This window comes from Lepidochelys kempii, chromosome 23 (assembly GCF_965140265.1).
Source record: "Lepidochelys kempii isolate rLepKem1 chromosome 23, rLepKem1.hap2, whole genome shotgun sequence".
Lineage (NCBI taxonomy): Eukaryota > Metazoa > Chordata > Testudines > Cheloniidae > Lepidochelys > Lepidochelys kempii.
In genome coordinates this window covers 13,460,886-13,488,346 of record NC_133278.1, presented here as the reverse complement: position 1 = coordinate 13,488,346, position 27,461 = coordinate 13,460,886, and the positions used below count along the sequence as shown (strand labels likewise).

At 59.2% G+C, this 27,461-nt stretch overlaps 1 protein-coding gene across 1 annotated transcript; it reads left to right on the top strand.

The window, feature by feature from the left end:
* The first annotated feature begins 1,512 nt into the window (after nucleotides 1-1,512).
* GRIN2D (glutamate ionotropic receptor NMDA type subunit 2D) lies at nucleotides 1,513-27,208 on the top strand. The gene is made up of 13 exons (XM_073321985.1): nucleotides 1,513-1,677; nucleotides 12,786-13,216; nucleotides 14,711-15,303; nucleotides 15,904-16,018; nucleotides 16,618-16,829; nucleotides 17,228-17,396; nucleotides 17,861-18,014; nucleotides 18,959-19,084; nucleotides 19,235-19,464; nucleotides 20,214-20,374; nucleotides 20,927-21,114; nucleotides 21,236-21,468; nucleotides 23,831-27,208. Exons 2-13 carry the CDS (start codon nucleotides 12,809-12,811, stop codon nucleotides 25,325-25,327), a joined length of 4,086 nt encoding a protein of 1,361 aa, XP_073178086.1. The 5' UTR covers nucleotides 1,513-1,677; nucleotides 12,786-12,808; the 3' UTR covers nucleotides 25,328-27,208.
* Nucleotides 27,209-27,461: the final 253 nt, after the last annotated feature.

Here is a 27,461-nt window from a genome sequence, read left to right as displayed (position 1 = left end):
ACATACACACACATGCAGACACACCCCTCTGACACATACACCCTCACACACCCCAGTGTTACATACATCCCTTGCACACACACATACACCCTCACACACCCCTCTGAGACATACATCCCTTGCACACACACATACATCCTCACACACCCCAGTGTTACATACATCCCTTGCACACACACATACACCCTCACACACCCCTCTGAGACATACATCCCTTGCACACACACATACATCCTCACACACCCCAGTGTTACATACATCCCTTGCACACACACATACACCCTCACACACCCCTCTGAGACATAAATCCCTTGCACACCCTCCTCTGCAACACACACACACCTCTACTACATACACACACATGCAGACACACCCCTCTGACACATACACCCTCGCACACCCCAGTGTTACATACACCCTTGCACGCACACATACACCCTCACACACCCCTCTGAGACATACATCCCTTGCACACACCTACTTGCACCCTCCTCTGCTACACACACACACCCCTCTATTACATGCACACACACACACCTCTGACACATACACCCTCACACACCCCTCTGTGCATACACCCCTTGCACACCCACACACCCCTCTGCTACATACACCCTTTGGGCAACCCCTGCCCCTCACCTGCTTACCTTCTCTCATTGCCTTGCTCTGATGGGGGGGGGGACGGGACCCCAGACAGCAGGGCTGGGTGGGTTGAGATTTGGGGGAGTCCGGGGGAGCAAAGGGGTATCTATCTCTTCCCCCATCCACCCCCCCCTTCCTGCTCCAAGCTCTCCCCTCCCACTGGGCTCCATCCCTCTCTCTTCACAGCCCCCTCCCTTTTCACTTTAGGGGTGATCCCTGTCTCCCCACACCCCCCTTCCTCCGGGGGTGGCTGGCTTGGGGCCCCCCCTCCGCTTCAGGCAGCCACGGCCCGCAGCGCCCGGCTCCAACCTGCGCCCGCCTGGCTGGGCGGCGATGGGCTGTGAATGTTAATGACCCTGGCGCCGTGTGTGTGAGTGTGTGTCCCAGGCGGGTGTGTGTGTGTGTGCGGGGGGGGGGGGGGGGTGCGCGCGCCAGCCAGCCGGGGCGGGTGTAGCTCTGCGTTAGAGGAGTCAAACCCCCCGCTCCCCCCCCTCCCCGGTCCCCACTGCGCGCTCCCCGGGCGCACGGAGAAAGGTGACCCGAGGGGAAGGGGGGAAAAACCAGCCGAGCGGAGTCCGGGCGAGCAGGGAGGAGACACGGGCCGGCGGATCGGCCATTCTGGGAGGAGGAGAGGAGAGGAGAGGGGGGGCCCCCTCCGACCCCCCCTGCCGGAGAAGCTGGGGCGGCGGGGGAGTGGGCTCCGGGAGCCGAAGCAGACGCGTTTGGCATCGCGCTAACTTCGGATGCAACATGTGTAGCGGCTGCCGGGCGGCGGAGCTGGGGCTGCTGCAACCTTGAGGAGGGACAGACCGGGGGTGGGGGGGGACGGGGGGGACGATGTCGCCTCTTGGGAGCTTTCCCCACGGGGGGGCTTAGCCTGGGTTTTCTCCAGGCAGGACAAAGCGGGGAGGGGGCAGGAACCCGCCGCTGCCCGGGTTGCGGAGCCGGTGTCGCTCCGGATTTTGCCCGGCTCCGGCTCTGCTGCAGAGGTTCTGAGCTCCCCGCCCTGCTATGCAACGGAGGTGTCATGAAAAGGTAAGAGGCTTCCCCCTTCCTCCTGGGCTAGGGCTGAGACACCCTCACACCCCCAGACAGACTCCCTGCCAAACACACAAAACCACCCTGACACACACACAGACACCCTGGCGCACACTGACCCTGACACACACACACACCTTGACACAAACACAGACACCCTGACCCTGACACACACAGAACCACCCTGATACACACACAGACACCCTGACACACACTGACCCTGACACAAACACAGACACCCTGACACACACACCCTGACACACACAGAACCACCCTGATACACACACACAGACACCCTGACACACAGAGGCACACAGATACCCTGACCCTGAGACAGACACAAACACTCTGATACACAGACACATATCGGCACACACACACCCTGACAGACACCCTGACGCACACTCAGACATACAAATAGACACCCTAGCCCAAACAGACAGACACACACTCAGACACCCTGACACACACACAGAGGTTATTGTGCAGGTGCAATAGGCACAGACGGATTGTGCATTGCTGGGCTGTGTGAGTGCCTTGTGGCTGTGCAGAGATCATTTGGCTGTCAAGCAGCACAGAGAATTTCTCTTTCAATATCTATTTATCCAGCCCCAGACACTCCACCCCATCCACCCCATCTATCAATCCCCATCCACCCTATCTATCTATCTATCTATCTATCTATCTATCTATCTATCTATCTATCTATCTATCTATCTATCTATCTATCTATCTATCACCACACACCCTATCTATCTATCTATCTATCTATCTATCTATCTATCACCACACACCCTATCTATCTATCTATCTATCTATCTATCTATCTATCTATCTATCTATCTATCACCACACACCCTATCTATCTATCTATCTATCTATCTATCTATCTATCTATCTATCTATCTATCTATCTATCTATCTATCACCACACACCCTATCTATCTATCTATCTATCTATCTATCTATCTATCTATCTATCTATCTATCTATCTATCTATCACCACACACCCTATCTATCTATCTATCTATCTATCTATCTATCTATCTATCTATCTATCTATCTATCACCACACACCCTATCTATCTATCTATCTATCTATCTATCTATCTATCTATCTATCTATCTATCTATCTATCTATCACCACACACCCTATCTATCTATCTATCTATCTATCTATCTATCTATCTATCTATCACCACACACCCTATCTATCTATCTATCTATCTATCTATCTATCTATCTATCTATCTATCACCACACACCCTATCTATCTATCTATCTATCTATCTATCTATCTATCTATCTATCTATCTATCTATCACCACACACCCTATCTATCTATCAATCACCACACACCCTATCTATCTATCTATCTATCTATCTATCTATCTATCTATCTATCTATCTATCTATCTATCTATCTATCACCACACACCCTATCTATCTATCTATCTATCTATCTATCTATCTATCTATCTATCACCACACACCCTATCTATCTATCTATCTATCTATCTATCTATCTATCTATCTATCTATCTATCTATCACCACACACCCTATCTATCTATCTATCTATCTATCTATCTATCTATCTATCTATCTATCTATCTATCTATCTATCACCACACACCCTATCTATCTATCTATCTATCTATCTATCTATCTATCTATCTATCTATCTATCTATCTATCACCACACACCCTATCTATCTATCTATCTATCTATCTATCTATCTATCTATCTATCTATCTATCTATCTATCTATCTATCTATCACCACACACCCTATCTATCTATCTATCTATCTATCTATCTATCACCACACACCCCTTCTATCTATCTATCTATCTATCTATCTATCACCACACACCCCTTCTATCTATCTATCTATCTATCCCCCCACCCCCAAGCCATACATTTTCTTGCTCCATTTCCCCCCAGCGATGTGACTGTCTTGTCCCCATTCTCTGGGGCTGATCCCTTTTTCTTCCAGGAGCATTTGGCACCCCTGGCGGTGCAGGAATCGGGGCATCCCGGTCACCTTTCCAAAAACTCCTCTCTGAAGGGCAGATGGCCCCCAGTGCCGTTACCCCCTACCCCTGAGGCTGGCGCTTTGGGGAGCTAAGATCACAGCATTCCCTCGGTCCCTGCCACCTGTTCCTCGTGAGATGGGCACTATTTTAGTTCTCGGTATTTCACCCACCTTCTTCCATACATGACTGGTCCATATACCCCCAATGGTGCCTATATCCTGTCCAGAGCAGAGCTGGAAAGCAGCCCAGCAGGAAGCATAGCGAGCCCATGGTACAGTGCATGGGTGAGGCAGAAAAACAGGGCTTCCTTTGGGTCCAGATGCTGGGCTGTATACACGCTCCAGTCCTTAGAGGCAGTTGTCATGCAAGTAAGCTGCCTCTTGTTTGTAGGAGAAGGTGGAACCTGTCCTTAGGAGATCCTGTGAGGATCTCCAAGATAGATTGGATGAAACTGGTCCATATAACTGGTCTCTACTGTGGGGGGCTTGAACGGTACCATATAAGCAGTCTTTATATTAGAAGGGGTTCCAGCAAGATTAAGTTGTCCATATAAGTGGTCTCTACTATAGGGGAGTGCAGTGAGGGAGAAGTGGTTTCTATGAGCAGTCCATATAACTAGTCTCTATGCGAATGAGGGGCTTTGTGAGGGTGGAGTGGTCTATATATAACTGGTCTCTATACATGGGGGAACTGGAGACATATAACTGGTCTCTATACATGGGGGAACTGTGAAGATGGAGTAGTCTGTATGAGCAGTCCATATAACCAGTATCTATGAGTGATGGGGTCTGTGCAGGTCGAGCAGTCCATATGAGTGGTCCATATAACCAGCCTCTATGCAACGGAGAGGTTTCATGAGGGTGGAGTGGTCTATATAACTGATCTCTATACAAGGGGGGGCTCGATGGGGGTGAAGCAATTCATATAAGTGGTCCGTATAACTAGTCTCTGTGCTAGGGGGGTTTGTGTTGGGTACCTGGCATTGGATAGCCAGTGTGTAGGGAGAAGCATTCTCTGTGTAAGGACTTGGATGGAGCAGTCTGTATGAGCAGTCTATATAACGAGTGTCTATGCAGAAGTGGACTTTGTGTGGGTGGAATGGTTCATATAACTGGTCTCTATAAAAGGGGTGTGGGGGGGTGGAGCATTGTGTATGAACAATCCATATAACCAGTATCTATGTGTGATGGGTGTCTATGGAGGTGGATCAGTCCATGTGAGTGGTCCATTGAACCAGTTGCTATGCTAGAGGGGTAAGTGTCGGGCATTTGGCATCGGGTAGGTGGTCTGTACAGATAGGCAGTCTCTATGCAAGGGCTTGGATAGAGCAGTGTGTATGAACAGTCTATATAACCAGGCTCTATGAGACAGGGTCTCTGTGGGTGTGGAGCAGTCCACTGGAGTGGTTCATACAACCAGTCTCTATGAGACAGGGAGCTCTGTGGGGGTGGAGCAATCCATCAGAATGGTCCATTGACCAGTCCCTATGCTAGAGAGGTTTATGTTGGGTCCCTGGCATTGGGTCAGGTAGCCAGTCCATATAGAATGGCAGTCATTACACAAGAGCTTGGGGGCTCAGTGGGGGCAGGGCAGTCCCTATCACTGGTCGCTATAGGAGCGTGTACCCGGACAGGGTGCAAGAAGGATATGGGTGGCAGCAGGACAAAATGGGAGTGATTTCTCAGCTGGTCATTTTAATAATCACCACCTGTCTGGAGGTGAAAGGAGAAATGTCTCAGTCCCTTCAGGGAGCTGGCAGTCTCCCTGTTCTGCAGTGAGAGAAACTGTGGCACACAGAAGGGAAGGGTCTCACTTGAGGTCACAGAGGGAGCTGGGATTTGAACCCAGGAGTCCTGAAACCCACACCCACTTCAACCACTCTACACCCCACTCCCCTCCCAGAATCTCTGCTCCCCTTCCCCTGGGGGCATCTTTCTTTCCGTCACACAGTCTGGAGCAGTTCACAGCCGTGTGTACGCACCTCGGGGCTGACTGTCAAGAAACAGGGCACAGGCCCCAAACTGGTTGTGAGTGTTATAATTCGATTGTGCCAGCCCCATACCCAGTGTGAACGCCTCAGGCCCTACCACAGCCGTAACACGGAGCCACCAACAGTGCCGCTGGGTGCACCAGTCTGTCTTGCCGCCCAGGTGAGCCCGCCCTTGCGATAGATGGTCCCTTATGCCAAAACTCGCAGCAATATTCAGGTTACTGCCAGTCCCCAAGGCCCGGTCATTTACCCCAAGTCAATTGCACCCGAGATCTCACACCAACCACAAGGCCTGTAGAGAATCCTGGAATAAACTAACTGAAGATTGATTCACGAGGGGAAAGAAATAGAGAAACCGACAAGGTTAAAGCAGGTGAACACACACACACACACACAAGGTACAGTTCTAGGCAGGGGTGCTGGAACGGGGGGGCCTGGCCTCATCACTTTTTATCAGGATGAGCGACAGGGGCGAGGGGGCAGACAGGAGTGAGCAGGGGGCATGGCATTGGGGAGAAGGGGCGGTGCATGGGGCGGGGCCTTAGGGGAAGGGGGCGGGGCCACAGCTCAGGCACCGGTGGCCCACCCTCCTTTAGGAAGGTTCCCCCGCTCCTGGTGTTCGGGCCCAAGACAGTAGCTGCTCTGATGTGCAAGCTCTGTCTCTCCTTGAGGAATAACCCAAGCCAGTTACCCTGGGGATCCCTTGCTTATGCTTAGAAATATGGCCCTCTCTGAGCAGCACAGCCCCACTGTTTTCTTCTGCTCGGGGATTTTTATTCCCTCCCCCCCGGAGTTCAGAGCTGTGATGGGACGTCCCTGCTTCGTGGGCATTGGGGGCTCCCTCACCAAAGTCTTTTGTCCCCCCCCCCAACGGTTTGTCTGGCGTCTGCTGGCCTTCTTGTGCTGGGTAGGAGCCAACGCCTCATGGAGTGGACTGGGATTTCTCTCCTGACTTGTGGGGGGGGGGCGGGTGTCCCAGTTTCAGAGCAAACAGGTTTAGAGTTACAGAACAAATATGTTAAGGTGGAACACAGGTGTGATAAGTGAGATTAAGGCCGGCAGCAATTTACAAGCATTTCTTAGGAAATCTGTCTCCTGTTTTACCGCTGGGAACACACCGGTGAGCCAGGCTGGTTTCCAGCCACACATTTGTCAGTGTTCAGTGAGGCCTGGGGGCCTTGGCCTGAGCTGGCACCTCCTCTGCCAGCGTCACACTTTCTTCCTTTGCACCAATGGGCAGCACCCCATGCCCCATCCCAGCAAATCCCCAGTCCCAGCCTCTGAGCTCACCCCCTTTCTGGGGCCCCCAGACTCCTGGAGCCTATGACCTCCCCCTACTCAAAGTTACCCCCCTTCTTCTCAGACACCCACCCAGACTCCTGGGTCCTATCCTCAGAGAACACCCCTGGCCGGGGGCACCTGGATTTCTGGGTCCCTATCAATGCCGAGGTCTCCTCAGCTTCCCCTTCTGAAACGCCAGGACTCCTGGGTCCTCCAACCCCCTGCCATCCCTACCCCAATGTCTGAGAGACACAGGCAGGGCTAGTGTGGGGGGAGGCACCCCCCCCTTCCAAGGAGATCCCAGAAACAGGCATTCATGCACAGTCAGAGCACACACATATCCTGGCACAAGCCAATCCCTGAGACAGGCACAGATGCACAGTCAGAGCCAGCCCTTGTCCTCCAACCCCCAGCAAGGAAATTCCCAGAGACAGGCGCAGTCACAGCTGAAGCCCACACATCCCTCAAAAAGAGACACCAGGGACTTGTGCACATGCAGTCAGACTCTATATACCCCTCTCACAAGCCGAGTCCAGAAACAGACAGACATACACACACAGTCAGACGCAGTGCCCAGAGACTGGCAGTCTCACACAGTCAACCGGCAGTCACACAATATACAGCCAAACCCAGAAGCCAGAGACAGATGGTAACGCACACACAGTCAGATGCAAAGCCCAGAAAGAGACAGGCAGTCTCTCTCTCTCTCTCTCTCCCTCACACACACACACACACACACTCAACAGGTAGTCACACATGCACAGTTGGATCCGAGCCCATTGATATTTGAACTATGGGCCCTGAATAGGGCTTTGCAGTTTCTGTCCCGGGGCAGGATACCGAACCCCGCAGCCGGCTGTATTACGTCCAAGTTTGGCTGTCACCTGGAGAGAACACAACAGCCATTCCCTTCCTCATGGGGTGACCTTCCCACAAGCGTCCTGCTTTCGCATGGGAGTAGTGTGAATTTCACATGGCAAAGTTCAGGAGATTTTGGCATGTTCCAGCCAGTTGACATCAGTTGGAGGAGCCACCAGTAGCTAGGGGCAGAATCTGTGTGCAAATGACAATGCATCTGCACGCACGGCCAGTACAGCATGTAGTCGACATCCCACCCAATGTACGCTGCATGTCACAACTCTGCCAGTAGTGTTACACTCGTGTGCAGAGAGAGTATCTTGAGAAATGTAACTACATATGCTCTGAAGGACACACAAATGTATAGACTGTACCTCCACACTCTCATGAATATGCTGTTCCTATACACTGTCATAAAAACACCCTCACGCTGGAGCTTCATACCCTCCTAAATACCCTCTCAGACTGTGCCTACACACTTTCGCACTGCAGCTACACTCCTTTATGCTATCCCTACACACCTTTCCACACTGTCCTGGCAACCATCCCTAGCTACACACAATACTCTACTGATACACAGCCTATAAGTGTGTTTTCAGGCTATACCTACACACTTGCATAATGTAGCTACACAACTTTGCACTCTCAAGTGGGAGCTACATAGTTTCACACTGGACTGACACCTACATCCCTTCATACTGTACTTACACCCCAAACTAAATACATTTTCAGACTGTATCTGTAAACCCACAGATTGTGCCTTCGCACCCGCAACAGTGCACAGTCACACTGTACCTACATTTTTACACTGTTGTTATTCATCCATACAAGTACACTCGCAGGCTCCAGCAACGCACATGCAGTACAGTTACCATCTTCACATTGTACCCACACAACATCATACAGCCACTTTCTCACTGTACTTATACATCTTCAGATTTTCAGGCTATTACCTACACATCCCTATAATACACAGTCACACTGTATCTACACCTGTGTAGACTAGAACTACTCCCCCCCCCAAGTACCCTTTCATGCTGTACCTACAGCAACTTCAGACCAGAGGTGGGAGGCAGTACACTGATCCTACAGCCCATACATAGCACTGTATCTGTTCACCATCAAACACCACCACTGCAGTCACCTCAGCAACAGGCAGCCTCCATCCATCTCTTCACCTGTCCCTTGTCCATTGCTCCACCTGTCTCTCTGTCTGTCCCTCCACTGGTCCTGTTGTCCATCCCTCCACCTGTCTCTGTCCATCCTTCCTCCTGTCTCTCTTCTAGTGCCTCCAGCTGTCCCCTTCTCTGGCCCTCTGTCTGCATCCCGTTCTGTCTCTCAGTCCATCCCTCCACCTGTCTCTGTTCATGCTTCTCTCTGTCCCCTTGTCTGTCCCTCTGCTTGTCCCCTTGTCCGTCCCTCTGCCTGTCTCTGTCCATCCTTCCGCCTGTCCCTCTTTTAGTGCCTCCACCTGTCCCCTTCTCTGGTCCATCCCTCCACCTGTCTCTCCCATCTCGCCAAGGCCTCTGTCTGCGTGTTTTCCTCTCCCCACCCCACCGCCCCTCTGCAGCTCTCTGGCACAATCCCCCCACCCCACCCCCTGCTCTAGTTCCCAGAATAACCCTCTAATAGGTATTTATGAGAAAATTTCCCCTGCCCTGGTTGAAGCAGAGAGCCCGGCTATTAGCTGTTCCACCATGGTCGAGCTGAACCAGCTGCAGCGAGCAAGACCAGCCCCTTGATCGAGATATAGAAAAGGGGGAGTGGGGAGAGAGAGAGAGAGAGCAACCAGAAAAAGTCTCTTTGCTCTCTTACTGCACAAAAGACACAGCCTCTGTCCTCAACACCCCTGGCCCAGCACCAGGACGCGGCCCTTCTGGGGGGGGCACGGGGGCTGGTATCTGGGCACCTCTGGCGCGGCACTGGGACGTGGGCCCTCTGGGGTGGGGCATGGGGGCTGGGTATCCGGGGACCCCTCGTCAGATGCTGAGACGTGGCCCTCCTGGGGTGGCCCCGGGGGCTGGGTATCCGGGACCGCTCGCCTGGCCCTGGGATGTGGCCCCTCTGGGAAGGGCTGCAGTAGGGGCTGTGGGTGGGTGGCCGCATGTCCCATCACCCCAGGGCTGTGTAGGTTTCCATGTTTCCCTCCTGCTGAGACATGAAGCGAGACAGGGAAGAATGAAAGCGAGAGAGGCCAGCGCGGCCCCAGGGGGGAGAGGAAATCAATACAGTTCCAGCAGGCGCAGGAGAGGGGCGGGGGGCAAGGGGGGATGCGAGGGGTGGAGAGCGGAGGGAAGTGGGGGTGAGAGAGCACAGAGGCAGATGAATTATGAGGGCTCATGGAGCGGGACTGGCTGGCTGGCTCGATTGGCCGGACTCCTGGGTTCTCTCCCCAGCTTGGGGAGGGGAGTGGGGCCTAGTGGTTAGAGCTGGGGGGCTGGGAACCAGGACATCTGAGTTCTCTCCCCGGCGAGGGGAGGGTAGTGGGGGCTAGTGGCTAGAGTGGGAGAGGCTGGGAGCCAGGTTCTCTCCCCGGCTCTGGGAGGGGAGTGTGCTGGCGTGTCTGTATCTTACGGTGTGTGTGTGTGTGTGTTTTTCTGTCAGAGCCCTTTGGGATGTGTGTATCTGGTGGGATTCAGGTGTAGATTTCTCACCGGGGGGGGGGGGGCGTGCTTGGTGTGTATCTTCCAGTACTTTGGGGAGATGCATGTGTACTTGTGTGTGAGCCATGTGTCTGATCGGGAGGGCAGGGAAGGGAAGGGGCAGGATACCACAGTAGATGGGCTCATGGCTCCAGTCGGCGATGCAGGGAGAGGGCGGGATACCGGGGTAGATGGGCCCATGGCTCTGCACAGTGGTGTCACTGGGGGGGTTAAGCCTGGGATCTATGGAATCTGTTTTCCTTTACGAGCTGTAATTTCCGGAGCTGGCAATCAGTGAAAGTGTTTCTATTCCCAGGCGGATAATCAGGGCCGGCAGTTTACTCTGCTAATCAGCACCTTATGTTAGCGCCTTCCCGCCCCCCAGAGCCAGCTGTGGGACAGCAGGAACATGCTGCTAACCAGACAACATGGGGGGAATGGGAGATGGGGCCTCTCCCCTCCAGGGGGTGCTGGCTCCCATCTGGCCCCAGGGTGGGTGATTGGCTGGCTCCGGAGGGAGGGGGGTGAGAAAGGAACTGGGGCTTTTCCGGGAGATGTGGGGGACACAGTGTGCATGCTGGGGATGAACATGAAATATTCAGGAGCCGACATAATTTCCCCTCAATTCTGCTGCTGACAAGAATGATCCCCGGATGCCTGGGTTCTGCCTTCCTCCTCCACCTGTCCTCACTCCCACGAGGAATCAGAGAGCCATAGAACTGGACCTTACACAGAGGGAGCAACTCAGATCACTAGACCCCCGTTCGCTCCCAGACCCAGGGATAGAACCCAGGAATCCTGGATCCCAGCCCCCCACCTCTAATCACTGGTCCCCTCTCCCCTCCCAGACCTGGGGATAGAACCCAGGAGTTCTGGATCCCAGCCCCCCCAGCAATCACTAGACCCCTCTCCCCTCCCAAACCCAGGAATAGAAACCAGGAATCCTGGATTCCAGCCACCCCACTAATCACTTGTCCCCATGTCCCTCCCAGACTCAGGGATAGAACCCAGGAGTCCTGGCTCCCGTCCCAGTGTCTCCCCTGAGGTGGATGCTTCTTGGGGTGGGGGTGGGCTGTCGGGTTCCCAGCCTGAGTGAGGTGGACGCCATGGGTGTATGTGGAGGGGTGGAATTGTGGCAGGGGCAGCAGGTGGGCCTTTGGGAAATGGGGCCAAGTGCGGGGGAAGGCCTGTCTCTGTCTTTTTCCCTGCAGCTCCCCTCAGGCCAATGGGTGGGGCTGGGCTGGCCCTTGCCAGGCTGGGAGCCCGTCCATCAGTGCAGGCCCTGGCTCAGCCGGCAAGGCAGAGAGCAGCCTGCTCCCACTGGGCTCAGGGGTGAGCCACGGGCCCATCTACCCCAGTATCCCGGCCCCTCTGTGTAAGGATCAGATCCAGCCTGGGCTCCAGTGGCTCAGATCCAGGGGCCCATCCAGCCTGGGCTCCAATGTGTGCTTTGAACCCTGTCACTTAGTGCGTGTGCACACGCTGTGTGTGTTCACTGTGGGCATGGGCACACGTGTGTGTGTGTGCATGTGAGCATGTTCGTGGGAGAGCCTGAGTGTGCTAAGCGTGTGTGTGGCAGCGGGCACTTCGCATGCCCTTACCCAGACCAGGTGCATCTCTTGGGGGGTGACCAGTGCATGCTGGCATAGTGCTGCTGGGAATGCTTGTAACTGGGGGGGACAGGGACAGAGTCCACACGGGGCAGATTCCTTGGGGGGCACTGGGGGGTGAATCCTGGTGTTGGTGCCCAGGGCTGTGGATCCTGCCGGGCAGGTAGCGAACTCCTGCATTTTTGGGGCCGGGGGGGGGGGTCTGGGCCTGAGGCTCTGACTGGTGCAGATGGGCGTCAAGCAGGAACCGGCTATTCTCCGGCCCCTTCTGCCGGCTCCCATCTGGCCCCAGGGCAGGGACTGGCTGGCTCAGAGGGGCAGGGAATGGGACATAGGGTCTTTCCCCTCTGGGGGGCGCCAGCTCCCATCTTCACCCAAGGCAGGGACTGGCTGGCTCTGGGGAGCCGGGAATGGGGCACGGGGCCTTTCCCCTTGAGGCAGCGCCCCAGGGTGGGGGATGCTGTATAGAGTCACATGAGCCTAACTCTGTCTTTCCTTCCTTGTTTTCCCCTCCTCTATCTCGATCCTTCCCTCCCAACCCATCCCCTTTTATGCACCCTCTTACTTCCCTTCTCCCTCTCCCCTTCCCTCTGATTCCCCCCTCCCCCACCCATTATCCTGTCCCCTGCGGACCCCTCCCCTCTTCCATTGCTCCCTCCCCTGGAATCACCCCCTCCGATGCAGGGGAAGTGCTGAGGCCCTGCGAGATGAGCCTGTCCCCTGGGCCCCCCGCTGCTAGGATGCTCTTTGTGCTGGCTCTGGCCTGCGCCAGCCCCTTCCTGGATCTGCACCCAGACGGGCCGCGCTCGCTCAACGTGGCCATCATCTTCAGTGGCTCATCCTACACGCCTGAGAGTGCCCGCTTCGCCCCCACTGCCTTCCGCAACTTCTCCATGGAGGTGAACCCCGTCTCGGTGCTGCTCAATGACACCAACCCCCGCAGCCTCATCGTACGCCTGTGTGACGTTCTCTCCTCCCTGCGCATCCACGGCGTGGTCTTCGAGGACGACACACGCACTGAGGCCGTGGCCCAGATCCTGGACTTCATCTCAGCCCAGACCTCGGTGCCCATCATCGGCATCAACGGGGGCTCGGCCATCGTCCTCACACCCAAGGTGAGTGGGTCACTGGGTTCCAAGCCTGCCCCTGTTTGCGACACATTTATCCCTGTAATCCCCACCCATATGCCCAACTCAACCTCAACCCAACCATGCTCAACTCACCCCACAAAACCACGCAACCCAACCGGAATCCCGCTCAACTCAACCCCAACCCCAACCCAACCTGATAGTCAACCCCTACCTAACCCATCCCAAACCAACCACACTCAACCCAACCCCAACGCAATCAATCCCAACCCAACCACACTCAACTCAACCCCATCCCACTCAACTGAACCCGAACACAACCCCAACCCAGCCTGACCACACTCAACCCCAACCCAACCACACTCAACCCAACCCCAACTCAACCACAGTCAACTCAACCCGCCCACACTCAACCTCAACCGAATCATACTTAACCCAACCCCAGCACAACCAATCCCAACCCGACCAAACTCAACCCATCCCCATCCCACTCAACTGAACCCAACCCATCCCAACCACACTCAACTCAACTCAACCCAACACTCAACCCAACCACACTCAACCCCAACCCAACCCATCCCAACCCAACCACACTGAACTCAACCTGACCTCACTCAACCCTAAACCAACCCAAACCAACCACACTCAACCCAACCAAACCCCATTCCAACCCAACCACATTCAACCCCTTCCAACCCCAACCCAACCAGACCACACAGAACTCCAGCCCGACCTCACCACACCCAAGCCATCCCAACCCCACCTCAAACCAACCTCAATCCTACTCAGTTCATTCACAGTCAACCCAACTGCAACTCAGCTCGACTCATCATCTCGACCCAAACCTCAATGCCCAACACTGGTATCAACAGGGGCTCAGCCATCAAGGGGAGGGGGTTGCAAGGCCCCACACCAATGCCTATTTGCCTGCACACTCATCCCTACACACCTCACCCATATCTCCAACTCAACCCAACTCCAACCTAACCCTAACTCAACCGAGTGCATGCAACAAAACCCCCCTAACCCAACCCAACAAACCCAACGCAACATAACTCAGCCCATCCCGACATAATGGAAAACAGCATACACATCCATTCCTGACCCAACCCAACACAAGCTGCCCAGCCCAATGCAACCCAAACCAATCAACATAACCCAGCCCAATCCTATACACTCAGTCTAACTCAGTGCAGCCTATTATCTCAGCCCACAGCTCCATGCCCCTGTGCCCACCATTGGAAGTGTATGTGTCAGCTTTGGATTGAGAGGCATCAGCAGACCTGTGGAGGGGTAGGTGGAAGCCCAAGTGTGGAATTGCACAGAGGCTGTTCAGATTTGAGATGTATAAACAGAGCTGCAGGAGGAGGGGCAGCCCAGGGCCAGGCTAGCAGTAGGCTGCGGGTCAGGACTGAGGGGCATTGGCAGAGCTGGGAAGGGGAAGCCCACGGCTGGGATGGTAGGAGCTGCAGGTCAGGATTGAGGAGCACCCCCTGACCTCCCCATTTTCTCCCTGTCCAGGAGAAAGGCTCCACCTTTCTGCAGCTAGGCTCATCGACAGAGCAGCAGCTGCAGGTGATGTTCGAGGTGCTGGAGGAGTACGACTGGACGGCCTTCGCTGTCATCACCACGCTCTTCCCCGGATATGAGGACTTTGTGGATTACATTGAGGTGCTGACCGACAGCAGCTTCATCGGCTGGGAACACCGGGGCGTCCTGACTCTCAACCTGACTGATGACCCTGACGGCTCCCGGGTCAAGCGCCAGCTGCGGGAGATCCCTGCCCAGATCCGCCTGCTCTACTGCTCCCGCGAGGAGGCAGAGAGCATCTTCCAGGCAGCACGGGATGCCGGCCTCACTGGACCTGGCTATATCTGGTTCATGGTGGGCACCAACCTGGGTGGCACTGACTACATGCCTGAGCACCTGCCTGTTGGCCTCTTCACAGTGTTGTCGGCCGGCTGGCGGGACGACCTGCACCACCGCGTCCAGAACGGGGTGGCCATCATTGCCAAGGGCGCTGAGGCACTCTCCAGGGACTACGGCTTCATTCCCGAGTTCAACAATGACTGCCGGTCACCCAACCTCAGCCAGATCCATGAGAACCTCCACCGGTGAGTTGAGGGAGGCGGGGGGCGGAGTGGGGGATGGAGAGCTGTGAGAATGTGGTGCCCATTAATGCAATCCCAACTCAACCCAACCCCAGCCCCAAGCCAACAGAACCAACTCAGAGGGATGGGTGGGCAGATCTACAGGAATCTGGTGCCCATCAGTGTAATCCCAACCCAACTAACCCAGTCCCACCCCTACAACCCAACTCAACACCAATCCATCTCAGTCAAACCCAACTCAATATAACCAACCCAACAGGGGAGGTGAGCAAATCCACAACCTGTACTGATGAGTGTGGTTGGGGCAGATCTGCCCATCAGCAGAATCCAGCCCAACGCCAATCCAATTCGCCCCAACCCAGTCCAACCACACTCAACCCAAACCAACATAACCAACCTAACGGGGGAGGGGACAGATCCATGACAACCTGCAATGCCCTGGAAACTGGAGTAGAAGAGGAAATGGAACATGGGGCCTTTCCCTTCTAGGGGGCACTGGCTCCAGGGCAGGGGACTGCCTGGCTGAGTGGGGCAACAAGACAGAGGGGCACCAGCAGAGCTGGGGGGTGCTGGGTCCCCCCCTAACTCTCTCCCCACCGCCAGGTATTTCATGAACATCACATGGGGGCAAAAGGATTTCTCCTTCAACGAGGACGGCTACCTCATCAACCCATCACTGGTCGTCATCTCCCTGAACAAGGAGCGTACTTGGGAGGTGGTGAGTACCTGACCCTGCCCACCTGTCTGCCCAGCCCCCTGCCGAAGGCTTGCCCCACCCCCTGCTGGAGCCCTGCCCTATCCCTCTGCCCCACCCCTTACCAGAGCTCCACCCTATATCTATGTCATGCCCCCAGTTCTCTGCCCCTCCCACTAACAATGTCTCCCAACCTCCATCTTTCTGCCCAGTGGTTTGGAGGTGGGTTTGGGGTCAAGCCTGGTCTGGGGTGGGGGCTGAGTCTGATCCGCAGGTTTTGGGGGAGTCAGGGTGAGTTTGGAGGGGCAGGTTCAGGGAGATTGGGGTGAGTTTTAGGGGAAGATTTTGGGGTGAATTTGGGAGGCAGGTTTGGGGGGTGTTGGTGAGTTTGGAGGGGCTGTTTCATGGAGATTGGGGTGATTTTGGGGGAAGGTTTGGGGAGCGTAGGGGTGATTTGGCTGGCAGGGTTGGGGAATTTAAGGAGTGAGTTTAGGGGGGAAGGTTTGGGGGGCAAGGGTGACTCTGGGGTGTATCCAGTGGTGCTGGGTGAATTTGGTGGGACCGGGGCTCAGGCCCCAGGCAGGCACCCCGCAGTGAAGCCCTCCCACCCCATCCCCACACAGGTAGGGAGCTGGGAGCACCAGATCCTACGCATGAAGTACCCGGTCTGGTCGCGCTACGGCAAGTTCCTGCAGCCGGTGGATGACGACCAGCACCTGACGGTGGCCACGCTGGAGGAGCGGCCCTTCGTCATCGTTGAGAACATCGACCCGGCCACCGGCACCTGCATCCGGGACTCGGTGCCCTGCCGCAACCAGCTAAACCGCACCGACAGGTACCCACACTGCGAACTTCCCCACGGCAGTGCCCCTGGCGGGGAGCTCCGCCCTGCGCTGTGAGCTTCCCCGTGGCAGTGCCCCTGGTGGGGAGCTCCGTCCAGTGCTGCGAGCTTCCCCATGGCAGTGCCACCAGCACTGCAAGCTTCCCTGTGGCCATGCCCCCAGGGAGGAGTTCCACCCAGTGCTGCGAGCTTCCCCATGGCAGTGCCCCTGGCAGGGAGCTCCACCCAGCGCTGCGAGCTTCCCTGTGGCAGTGCCCCTGGCGAGGAGTTCCACCCAGTGCTCTGAGCTTCCCCATGGCAGTGCCCCCGGCGCTGTGAGCTTCCCCGCAGCAGTGCCTGCTCACAGAGCTGTGTTCTCTGTCCATCCCCATTTCTGTTTTGCTCCCCCCCAGCCACCCCATGGACCCGCTGCTCTTCGAGAAGAAATGCTGCAAAGGGTTCTGCATCGACATTCTCAAGCGCCTGGCTAAGACCGTGGGCTTCACCTACGACCTCTACCTGGTCACCAACGGCAAGCATGGCAAAAAGATTGACGGGGTCTGGAACGGCATGATCGGAGAGGTGAGACACCTCTGCCTCCAGCCACTGCAGCACTGCACTCACCTCCCTGAGCCAGGGAGAGAACCCAGGAGTCCTGGCTCCCAGCCCCACTTCTGCTAACCACCAGATCCCACTCCCCTCCCCGAGCTGGGGGAGAACCCAGGAGTCCTGGCTCCCAGCCTCCATAGGTTGGTGCCACTTTTCCCCTTCTTGGGGATCCCCAATTTCTCTGCCTCCCTCCAGAAATCCCTGGGCAGGTTGGGGGTTTCTTTCAAAGACCCCCCCGCCCAGATCTCACCTGGTTAATTCCCCCCCTTCAAATCCTTCCCAGAAATACCCTGCTCACTTTGGGGTCCCACCGTAGCCCCCCTGAACTGCACAGCTGGGTTACTGGGTAAGACTGCCCAGCATTGCATGGGGAAGGGAGAAAGTCCTTTTGAAGGCTCTGCCCCCTCGCTGACTCCTCCCCCTCGGTCTCCCCCCAGGTGTTTTACCTGCGTGCAGACATGGCCATCGGCTCCCTGACTATCAATGAGGAACGCTCCGAGATCATCGACTTCTCCGTGCCCTTCGTTGAGACGGGCATCAGCGTCATGGTCTCGCGGAGCAACGGGACCGTCTCGCCCTCCGCCTTCCTGGGTCAGCGCCCACTGCCACCAGGGGGCGTTGTGGGGAGCTCCTGGGGACTCTGGCCCCAGCCTCTGCCAGCAAGGCGGTTGCGGGGAATAGAACCCAGGAGTCCTAGCTCCCAGCCCCCACCTTGCTCTAACCACTAGAGCCCCTCCCCATCCAGAGCTGGGGAGAGAACCCAGGAAGGTCATTGGGAAGTTTAGACTTGAAATTAGACGAAGGTTTCTAACCATCAGAGGAGTGAAGTTTTGGAATAGCCTTTCAAGGGAAGCAGTGAGGGCAAAAGATCTATCTGGCTTTAAGCTTAAACTCAATAAGTTTATGGAGGAGATGGTATGATGGGATAACATGATTTTGGTAATTAATTGATCTTTAAATATTCATGGTAAATAGACCTAATGGCCTGTGATGGGATATTAGATGGGGTGGGATCTGAGTACCCAGGAAAGAATTTTCTGTAGTATCTGGCTGGTGAATTTTGCCCATATGCTCAGGGTTTAGCTGATCGCCATATTTGGGGTCGGGAAGGAATTTTCCTCCAGGGCAGATTGGAAGAGGCCCTGGGGGTTTTTTCGCCTTCCTCTGCAGCATGGGGCACAGGTCACTTGCTGGCAGATTCTCTGCTCCTTGAAGTCTTTAAACGGTGATTTGAGGACTTCAATAGCTCAGACATAGGTGAAAGATTTTTCGCAGGAGTGGGTGGGTGAGATTCTGTGGCCTGCGTTGTGTAGGAAGTCGGACTAGATGATCATAATGGTCCCTTCTGACCTTAGTATCTATGAATAGCAGCACCCAGCAGCACCCCCATTTTCCTAACCACTAGGCCCCCCAGGAGAGAACCTAGGAGTCCTGGCTCCCAGCCCTCTCTGCTCTAACTTCTCACCACCAATCCCCTCCCAGAGCTGTGCATAGAACCCAGGCGTCCAAGCACTGACTGTCCCTTCCCCCCGCAGAGCCCTACAGCCCAGCTGTCTGGGTGATGATGTTCGTCATGTGTCTGACCGTGGTGGCCGTCACCGTCTTCATCTTCGAGTACTTCAGCCCCGTGGGTTATAACCGCAGCCTGGCAGCTGGGAAACGTGAGTCCCACCCTCACCCATGCCGCTCCGCCTGGGGACAGCAGGGGGCTGCGGATCAGGAGTGAGGAGCGCAAGCAAGGCTGCCTGGGGCGGGGCGGGGTGGGGCGCAGAGGTGCTGTGTGGGCTGACCTTTCCCATGTTGCTTTGCAGGCACGGGGGGCTCCAAGTTCACCATTGGCAAGTCCATCTGGCTGCTCTGGGCTCTGGTCTTCAACAACTCGGTGCCGGTGGAGAACCCCAAGGGCACCACCAGCAAGATCATGGTACTGATCTGGGCTTTCTTCGCCGTCATCTTCCTCGCCAGCTACACGGCCAACCTGGCCGCCTTCATGATCCAGGAGGAGTACGTGGACACGGTGTCGGGGCTGAGCGACCGCAAGGTGAGGCTCTCCCTTTCTGCTGCCCCCCCGATCTCTGTTCCCACAGGCCACCCCTCCCCTGCCGCTGGGAGCCGGGTGCAATCAATCCCTGGACACTTCCAGATCCAGCCTGCGTCGATCCAGGGATCTTGCTGGGTTCAATACAGGCCTCGGGCATGACAGATCCCATCTAGACAGATCCACTCGATCCCTGGATCTCAATAGAGCCAATCCAGACAGATCCAAACAACCCACCGGTCTCGCTAGACCACAGGACCAGTGGGTCCATGGATCTCAACAGAGCTGATCTAGACTGATCCAGTTGATCAGTGGATCACAGTATAGCCAGTCTCATGAGATCCAGTCACTTCATAGATCTCCATAGATCCGATCTAGTTTGTCAGACAGTAGATCCTGCTAGATCCAGTCTAGCTTGATCATCTCATTGATCCATGGATCACAATAGAGCAGTGTCACTAGATCCAGCTGATCTATGGGTCGCGGTAGATCCAGTATGACTGGTTCCAGCTGATCCGTGGATCATGGTAGATCCTGTCCGGCTCGGCCCAGGGATCCGTGGGTCGCGGTAGATCCCGTACGGCTTGGCCCAGCTGATCCGTGGGTCACGGTAGATCCTGTATGGCTCAGCCCGGCTGATTGCCCTAGACACAGTCTAGACAGACCCCTCACTCCTGGGAGGGGGCGGGACAGGGACACGCGATGGGGGGTAACTGACCCCTGCGGGGGGTAACTAATCGCTGCCCCCCCAGTTCCAGAAGCCGCAGGACCAGTACCCGCCGCTCAAGTTTGGCACCGTGCCCAACGGCAGCACGGAGAAGAACATCCGCAGCAACTACCCCGACATGCACACATACATGGTGAAGTACAACCAGCGTAGTGTGGAGGACGCCCTGCAGCACCTCAAGTCGGGGTGAGGGGCAGGGCCAGGAGGACGGGCGAGGGCAGGAGGGGCAGGGCCGGAGGGAGGTGGGGCAGGGCCAGGACAAGGGGGCAGGGCCAGAGGCAGATGGGGCAGTGCCAGGAGGAGGGGGCAGGGCCGGAGGGAGATGGGAAGGGGGCAGGGCTGGAGAGAGGTGGGGCAGGGCCAGGAGGGGTTGGGGCCGGGGCCAGCGGGAGATGGGGTGGGGCCAGGAGGAGGGGGTCAGGCTGGAGGACGAAGGGAAGGGGGTGGAGCTGGAGGAGGTTGGGTAGGGTTGGGGCTGGAGGGAGATGGGAAGGGGGTAGGGCCAGGAGGGGTTGGGGCCAGAGGGAGATGGGAAGGGGGTGGGGCTGGAGGGAGATGGGGCAGGGCTAGTAGAAGGGGGTCGGGCCGGAGGGAGATGGGGAAGAGGGCGGGGCCACGGGCAGAAGAGGTGAAGGGCTCAGTGGGGGGAAGTGGGGTGGGGCTGGGGGGGCAGATGGGGTTAGAACGGTGTTACCCTGCCCCACACCTCTAACCCCGCCCCCCCCCGCTGTCCCCCAGGAAGCTGGACGCCTTCATCTACGACGCGGCCGTGCTGAACTACATGGCGCGGAAGGACGAGGGCTGCAAGCTGGTGACCATCGGCAGCGGGAAGGTCTTCGCCACCACCGGCTACGGCATCGCCCTGCAGAAGGGCTCCCGCTGGAAGCGCCCCATCGACCTGGCGCTGCTGCAGTTCCTGGGCGACGGTACACGACGCCTGGGGTCTCCGCCCGCGCTGGGAGGGGAGTGGGGGCGAGTGGGTAGAGTGTGGGGGGGGGGTCTGGGTGCCCAGACGCCCGGGTCCCATGCCTGCCTGCTGCCTTGCAGACGAGATCGAGATGCTGGAGCGGCTCTGGCTCTCGGGGATCTGCCACAACGACAAGATTGAGGTGATGAGCAGCAAGCTGGACATCGACAACATGGCGGGCGTCTTCTACATGCTGCTGGTGGCCATGGGGCTGAGCCTGCTGGTCTTCGCCTGGGAGCACCTCATCTACTGGAAGCTGCGTCACTGCATGCGGCACACCGGGCGCCTGGACTTCCTGCTGGCCTTCAGCCGGGTGAGGGGGGCGCTGCCGGTCTGCCCGCCGGCGCCCTTCCCCCGTGTCCCGCCCGCCCCCGCCCTCCGCGTCCGTCCCGCCCCGCCGGCGCCCTTCCCTCTGCGTCCCTCGGCTGCCCACCGGCGCCCCTCCCTCCGCCTCCATCCCGCCCGCCGGCGCCCCTCCCTCCGCCTCCATCCTGCCCGCCGGCACCCGTCAGGGCCACCAGCGCCCCCCCCCCGCGTCCCGCCCGCCCTGCCCTCCGCGTCCGTCCTGCCCCGCCCCGCCGGCGCCCCTCCCTCTGCGTCCCTCGGCTGCCCGCCGGTGCCCCTCCCTCCGCTTCCATCCCGCCCGCCGGCGCCCCTCCCTCCGCCTCCATCCCGCCCGCCAGCACCCGTCCAGGCCACCAGCGCCCCCCCCCGCGTCCCGCCCGCCCTGCCCTCCGCGTCTGTCCCGCCCCGCCGGCGCCCCTCCCTCTGCCTCCATCCCGCCCGCCAGCACTCGTCCCACCCACCAGCGCCCCTCCCTCTGTGTCCCGCCCGCCCCTCCCTCCACGTCCATCCCGCCCGCCAGCACCCCTCCCTCTGCCTCCATCCTGCCCGCCAGCGCCCCTCCCGCCCACCAGCGCCCCTCCCTCTTCATCCCGCCACCCACGTCCATCCTGCCCGCTGACGCCCCTCCCTCTGCCTCCATCCTGCCCACCAGTGCCCCTCCCGCCCGCCACTGCCCCTCCCTCTGCATCCCGCCCGGCCACGGAGCCCCTCCCTCTGCGTCCCTCTGCTGCCCGCCAGCACCCCTCCCTCTGTCTCGCCCGCCGGCACCCCTCCCTCTGCCTCTGTCTCGCCCGCCGGCGCCCCTCCCTCTGCCTCCATCCCGCCGCCTGCGCCCCTCCCTCTGCATCCCGCCCGGCCGCCGGCACCCCTCCCTCTGCATCCCACCCGGCCGCCGGCGCCCTTCCCTCTGCGTCCCTCTGCTGCCCGCCGGCGCCCCTCCCTCTGCCTCTGTCCTGCCCATTGGCGCCCCTCCCTCTGCCTCCATCCCGCCCGCCAGCACCCCTCCCTCTGCATCTCGCCTGGCTGCCGGCGCCCCTCCCTCTGCGTCCATCCCGCCCGCCAGCACCCCTCCCTCTGCCTCCATCCTGCCCGCCAGCGCCCCTCCCGCCCACCAGTGCCCCTCCCTCTTCATCCAGCCATCCACGTCCATCCTACCCGCTGACGCCCCTCCCTCTGCCTCCATCCTGCCCACCAGTGCCCCTCCCACCCGCCACTGCCCCTCCCTCTGCATCCCGCCCGGCCACGGAGCCCCTCCCTCTGCGTCCCTCTGCTGCCCGCCGGCACCCCTCCCTCTGTCTCGCCCGCCGGCGCCCCTCCCTCTGCCTCCATCCCGTCGCCTGCGCCCCTCCCTCTGCCTCCATCCCGCTGCCTGCGCCCCTCCCTCTGCATCCCGCCCGGCCGCCGGCGCCCCTCCCTCTGCCTCTGTCCTGCCCATCGGCGCCCCTCCCTCTGCCTCCATTCCGCCCGCCAGCACCCCTCCCTCTGCGTCCCTCTGCTGCCCGCCGGCGCCCCTCCCTCTGCCTCTGTCCCGCCGCCTGCGCCCCTCCCTCTACATCTCACCCGCCAGTGCCCCTCCCTCTGTGTCCAACTGCTGGCGCCCCTCCCTCTGTGTCCATCCCTCCCACTGGTGCCCCTCCCTCTGTCCCCCTGCATACCTGCATCCACCCACCTGCAGGCACACCTCTGTCCCCGTGTCTACTGCCCAACCCCCATCATCTGCCCGCCCCCCATCTTCCACCTGTCCTACATCTGCCCCCATCCTCTGCCTGCCCCATTCATCCCCCCATCTGCTGCTGGTCCTCCTTCCATCCCCGCCCCCATCATTCCCCCACACCCACACTGCTGCATCTCACCTCCCTCCCTCCAGCCACCCATCCTGGAGTCCTGCAACAATGGTCCCCCCTTGCTGCAGCAGTGCCCCTGTAATAATGGTCCCCCCCTTGCTGCAGCAGTGCCCCTGTAATAATGGTCCCCCCCTTGCTGCAGCATTGTCATTGTAATAATGGTCCCCCCTTGCTGCAGCGGTGTCCCTGTAATAATGGTCCCCCCCTTGCTGCAGCAGTGTCCCTGTAATAATGGTCCCCGCTTGCTGCAGCGGTGTCCCTGTAATAATGGTCCCCCTTAGCATACACTGCAGTGGTGTCACTGTGATAATGGCTCCCCTGATAGTGCGTGCTGCCTGGGTGTTGCAGCAACAGCACTCCCACAGCCCAGAGGAGGTGGCGTTAGTGGTTCCCCCATGACACACTGGTTATAGCGCTCCCTCCTGGCGGAGCAGGTGCATTATTGGTCCCACCCCCTGCCTCACGTCTTCTCTCCCCCACCTCCAGGGCATGTACAGCTGCTGCACCAGCGAGGACCCCAAGCTGCAGGACCATCAGCAGCTGCCCATCCTGAACCACAGCTACCCCCCGCAGCGCGGGGGGGCCACGGCCTTGCCCAGCCCCCCTGCCCCGCCCCTGCCCTGCAGCAGCTTCCTGCCCCGGGACCGGCGCATCGTGGAGCGCTGGCGCCATGCCCGCAGCCCCAACTGCTACAAGGACCTGTACCCCCCGCCCGCCCCCTCGGAGCCCCCCAAGGCACCCCCGCAGCGCCATGGCCTCCAGAACGCCTTCGCTGAGGGCTTCCACCGCTTCTACGGCCCCATTGAGCCCGAGGGGCTGTCGGACCACCTGGGGGCCAGCGGCGGGGCCCAGGCCAAGAAGCTGGGGCCATGCCAGCTCTCCCCGCCCCTCCGGAGCCTGGAGAACCCCCCGTCCTACTTCGCCATCGTGCGGGAGAAGGAGGGTCCCGACCCGGGCGCCTCGGCCTGGCAGAGGAAGTCGCTGCGGGGACTGTATGAAAGTTTCCAGGCGGGCAAGGCCGGGAGCCGGACACCAGAGGCCAAGAAACACGGTGGCGGGGGGCTGGGCGGTGGCTACGCCGCCAAGGGCCCCTGCGAGGCGGAGTGCGGCCGGCCGGCCCAGGAGCCGGGGCGTTACGGCTACACCCGGCTCTCCTACGAAGACGAGCGCAGCCCGCCCCTGGGGGCAGCGCCCTGCGGGCGGGAGCGGCGCTACCGGCGCCCCGAGGAGCCGCGGGACAGCGAGAGCCAGCCCTTGCTGCGGCCCACCTGCCCGGCAGGCAGGTCCCACGTCTGCCGCAGCCGCTCCCGCCTGCCGCCCGCCGGCTTCCCCAGCCAGAGCCGCTACGTGGAGCTCTCGGACTCCGACTCGGAGCCATGCGAGCGGGACGGGCCGTGCCCAGAGGCCTCCCCCCCGGCCGGGGCGCCCCCGGCTGATGGGCACAGCTGCTGGTACGCGGGCCCTGATTTCTTCTGCACCTACCCCTCCCGGGAGCCCCCACTCTTCGCCCCCCACAAGCCTGTGCGCTACTGGTCGGCTGACAAGCTGGCCCCCTGCCGCTCGTGCCACCGGCTTTGCCAGCACTGTGCCAGCCTGGAGCTGCTGCCTCCCCCGACCCCGCCCTGCCGCAAGGAGGCCCGGGGCTACTTCAGCCGCTCCGAGGAGCGGCTGGAGCGCTGGCTGGACTGGGAACACCGCCTCTGCGGCCCCTACGGCTGCCTGGCACCCCGGCACCACCCCGGCCCCTGCCGGTGCTGCCATCACCACCATTCCTGCGAGCTGGGCCCGGCCAGCTCCCTCCTGCACCCCACTTCCCGCAGCCTGGAGGACCTGAGCTCCTGCCACCTGGTGCGCTGTGGCCTGGCCCCCCACCGCCTCGGCTTCTCCCCGCCCGAGTGCCTCCCGCCCCGCCTCAGCCGCAGCGGGGAGCTCTTCGCCCGCCGCGGCTCCGCCCACTTCTCCAGCCTTGAGTCGGAGGTATGACCCAGCCATGGCCGCGGGGGGCAGGGGATGTGGGACGTGGGCGCTGCGGCGGACCTGGGGGGGGACTGGGCCATGGCGGCTGATACCACGGCTGTGGGGACAGGGCCACAGCGGCTCATGCCACGGCGGCCACCGCAGACCCAGGGGGACGGTTTAGCTCCCGCCAGTGCCAAGGACCTACGGTGAGGCGGGGGGGTGGGTCACAGGCCACGGTCGCGACGCTGCCACGGGAGGCGGTGCCACGCCTGGGCCCACCGACACACGGAGAGACGGAGCCTGCCACGGACCCTGGAGAGAGATGGGAGCCGGCCACGGGAACCGGGACGAGGGTGGCCCCCGGTACCACTGATCCAGGCCGAGATGGACCCAGCTGTCATGCGCGGATCTGGACCCTGCAGAAGCGGGGGGTGGGGGAGGCGGCCCGGCTATGTGTGGGGCGGCTGCCCCTGGTAACAGAAACTGGCGAGAGCTGGGGCAGGACCCATTGAGCGGGGGGGGGGTGATGTCCGTCCCCCCGCCCAGCCCCACAGTGCAGCTGGAGGGGGATGGGCTGGATCCATCCACCAGGGAGCTGGCTGGGGGAGGGGGTTATCAGCCACATGGCCACGCTGCCCCCCACCCGGCCCTGTCTTGTCTCCAAAGGGCTCTCTCATTGTATCGGGGGGGACACGATCCAGGGCAGTGGGATCTCAAAGGTGGGGGCCGGCGTGGAAGTAAAACATCCCATCTGTGGCAGGTGGGGGGGCTGTTTGGAGACTTCCCCTCCCCACAGGGGAAAATGTCGCGGGGAGCCTGGCCAGGACTTCACCATGTGTGGGCCGTGGGGGGGTGCTGTGGGGTCCCCCCCTTTCAATACACAACCGGGAGTAGCTGTTTCACCTTTTTAAAATCTCTATTTTTCGGGGAGACGAAACTGTGATTTAAACACCTGCAAAACTGAAACTGTGATTTCCACCACCCCCGTCCGCCTCCTCCCCCGGCGCTCCCCCCTTGTCCTTCTTCACTGGCATCTTTTTCACTGACCCCCCCCCCAGTCTTTCTCTCCGGCCTTTTCATTTCATTTCCCTTCCTTGGTTTTCAGCTTTTCACCTTCTGCCTCGTTAGTCACTTTTTTCTTCTCTCTCATCTTCCATCTGTCCCCCATGTACCTCGTTTTCAATCCATCCCACCCCCCAAAACCCCTGTATCCACCCCCACACCCCTCTCTACCTATCGATCCCTCGCACGTTCCCTCCATCCGTCCCCCCACCCCTATCCATCCATCCACCCCCACACACCCCTCTATCCATCCATCCATCCCCTCACACTTCTCCATCCATCGGCCCAACACCCCTCTCCATCCAACCCCCCCACCCCCCTCTATCCATCCATCCCCTCCACCCCTGTCCATCCATCCAACGCCCCCACCCCCCTCTCCATCCATCCACCCCCACACACCCCTCTATCCATGCATCCATCCCCTCACCTTTCTCCATCCATCCAAACCCCCCACCCCCTCTCCATCCATCGGCCCAACACCCCTCTATCCATCCATCCCCCCAACCCCCTCTATCCATCCAACCCCCCCACCCCCCCCTCCATCCATCCACCGCCACACACCCCTCTATCCCCCATCCCCCCACCCCTCTCCATCCATCCCCCCCACCCCTTTCCATCCATCCAACCCCCACCCCCCTCTCCATCCATCCAACACCCCCACCCCCCTCTATCCATCCATCCCCCCACATCCCTCTCCATCCATCCAATGCCCCAACCCCCCCATCCATCCATACCCCCCACCCCTCTATCCATCCCCACACAAGCCCCCCCCCCGCATCTATCCACTCCCTTATGTCCATCTGGTTTTGGTTCCCTTCACCCCAGTTATTTTCTCGGCTGTTGTTTCTTTTCAGCCATGGGGGCGGTTGGGGGGTGGGGAAGGGGCTGTCTGTGGGCCATGCTAACTGCTTGGGGGTGTCTGGGGAGGAGGGGAAGGAGCAGAGTGGGCTGGGGCATCTGGATACCAGAGGGGTGGGGTCTGGCTGGAGGGGGCAGGGTCTGGGGCCTGAGGTGTGGGGAGGTCAGTGGGGAGCTCTCCAGCCAAAGCAGTGGACTGAGGTGTGTGTGGGGCGGGGGGAGGGGAAACAGGGGCCAT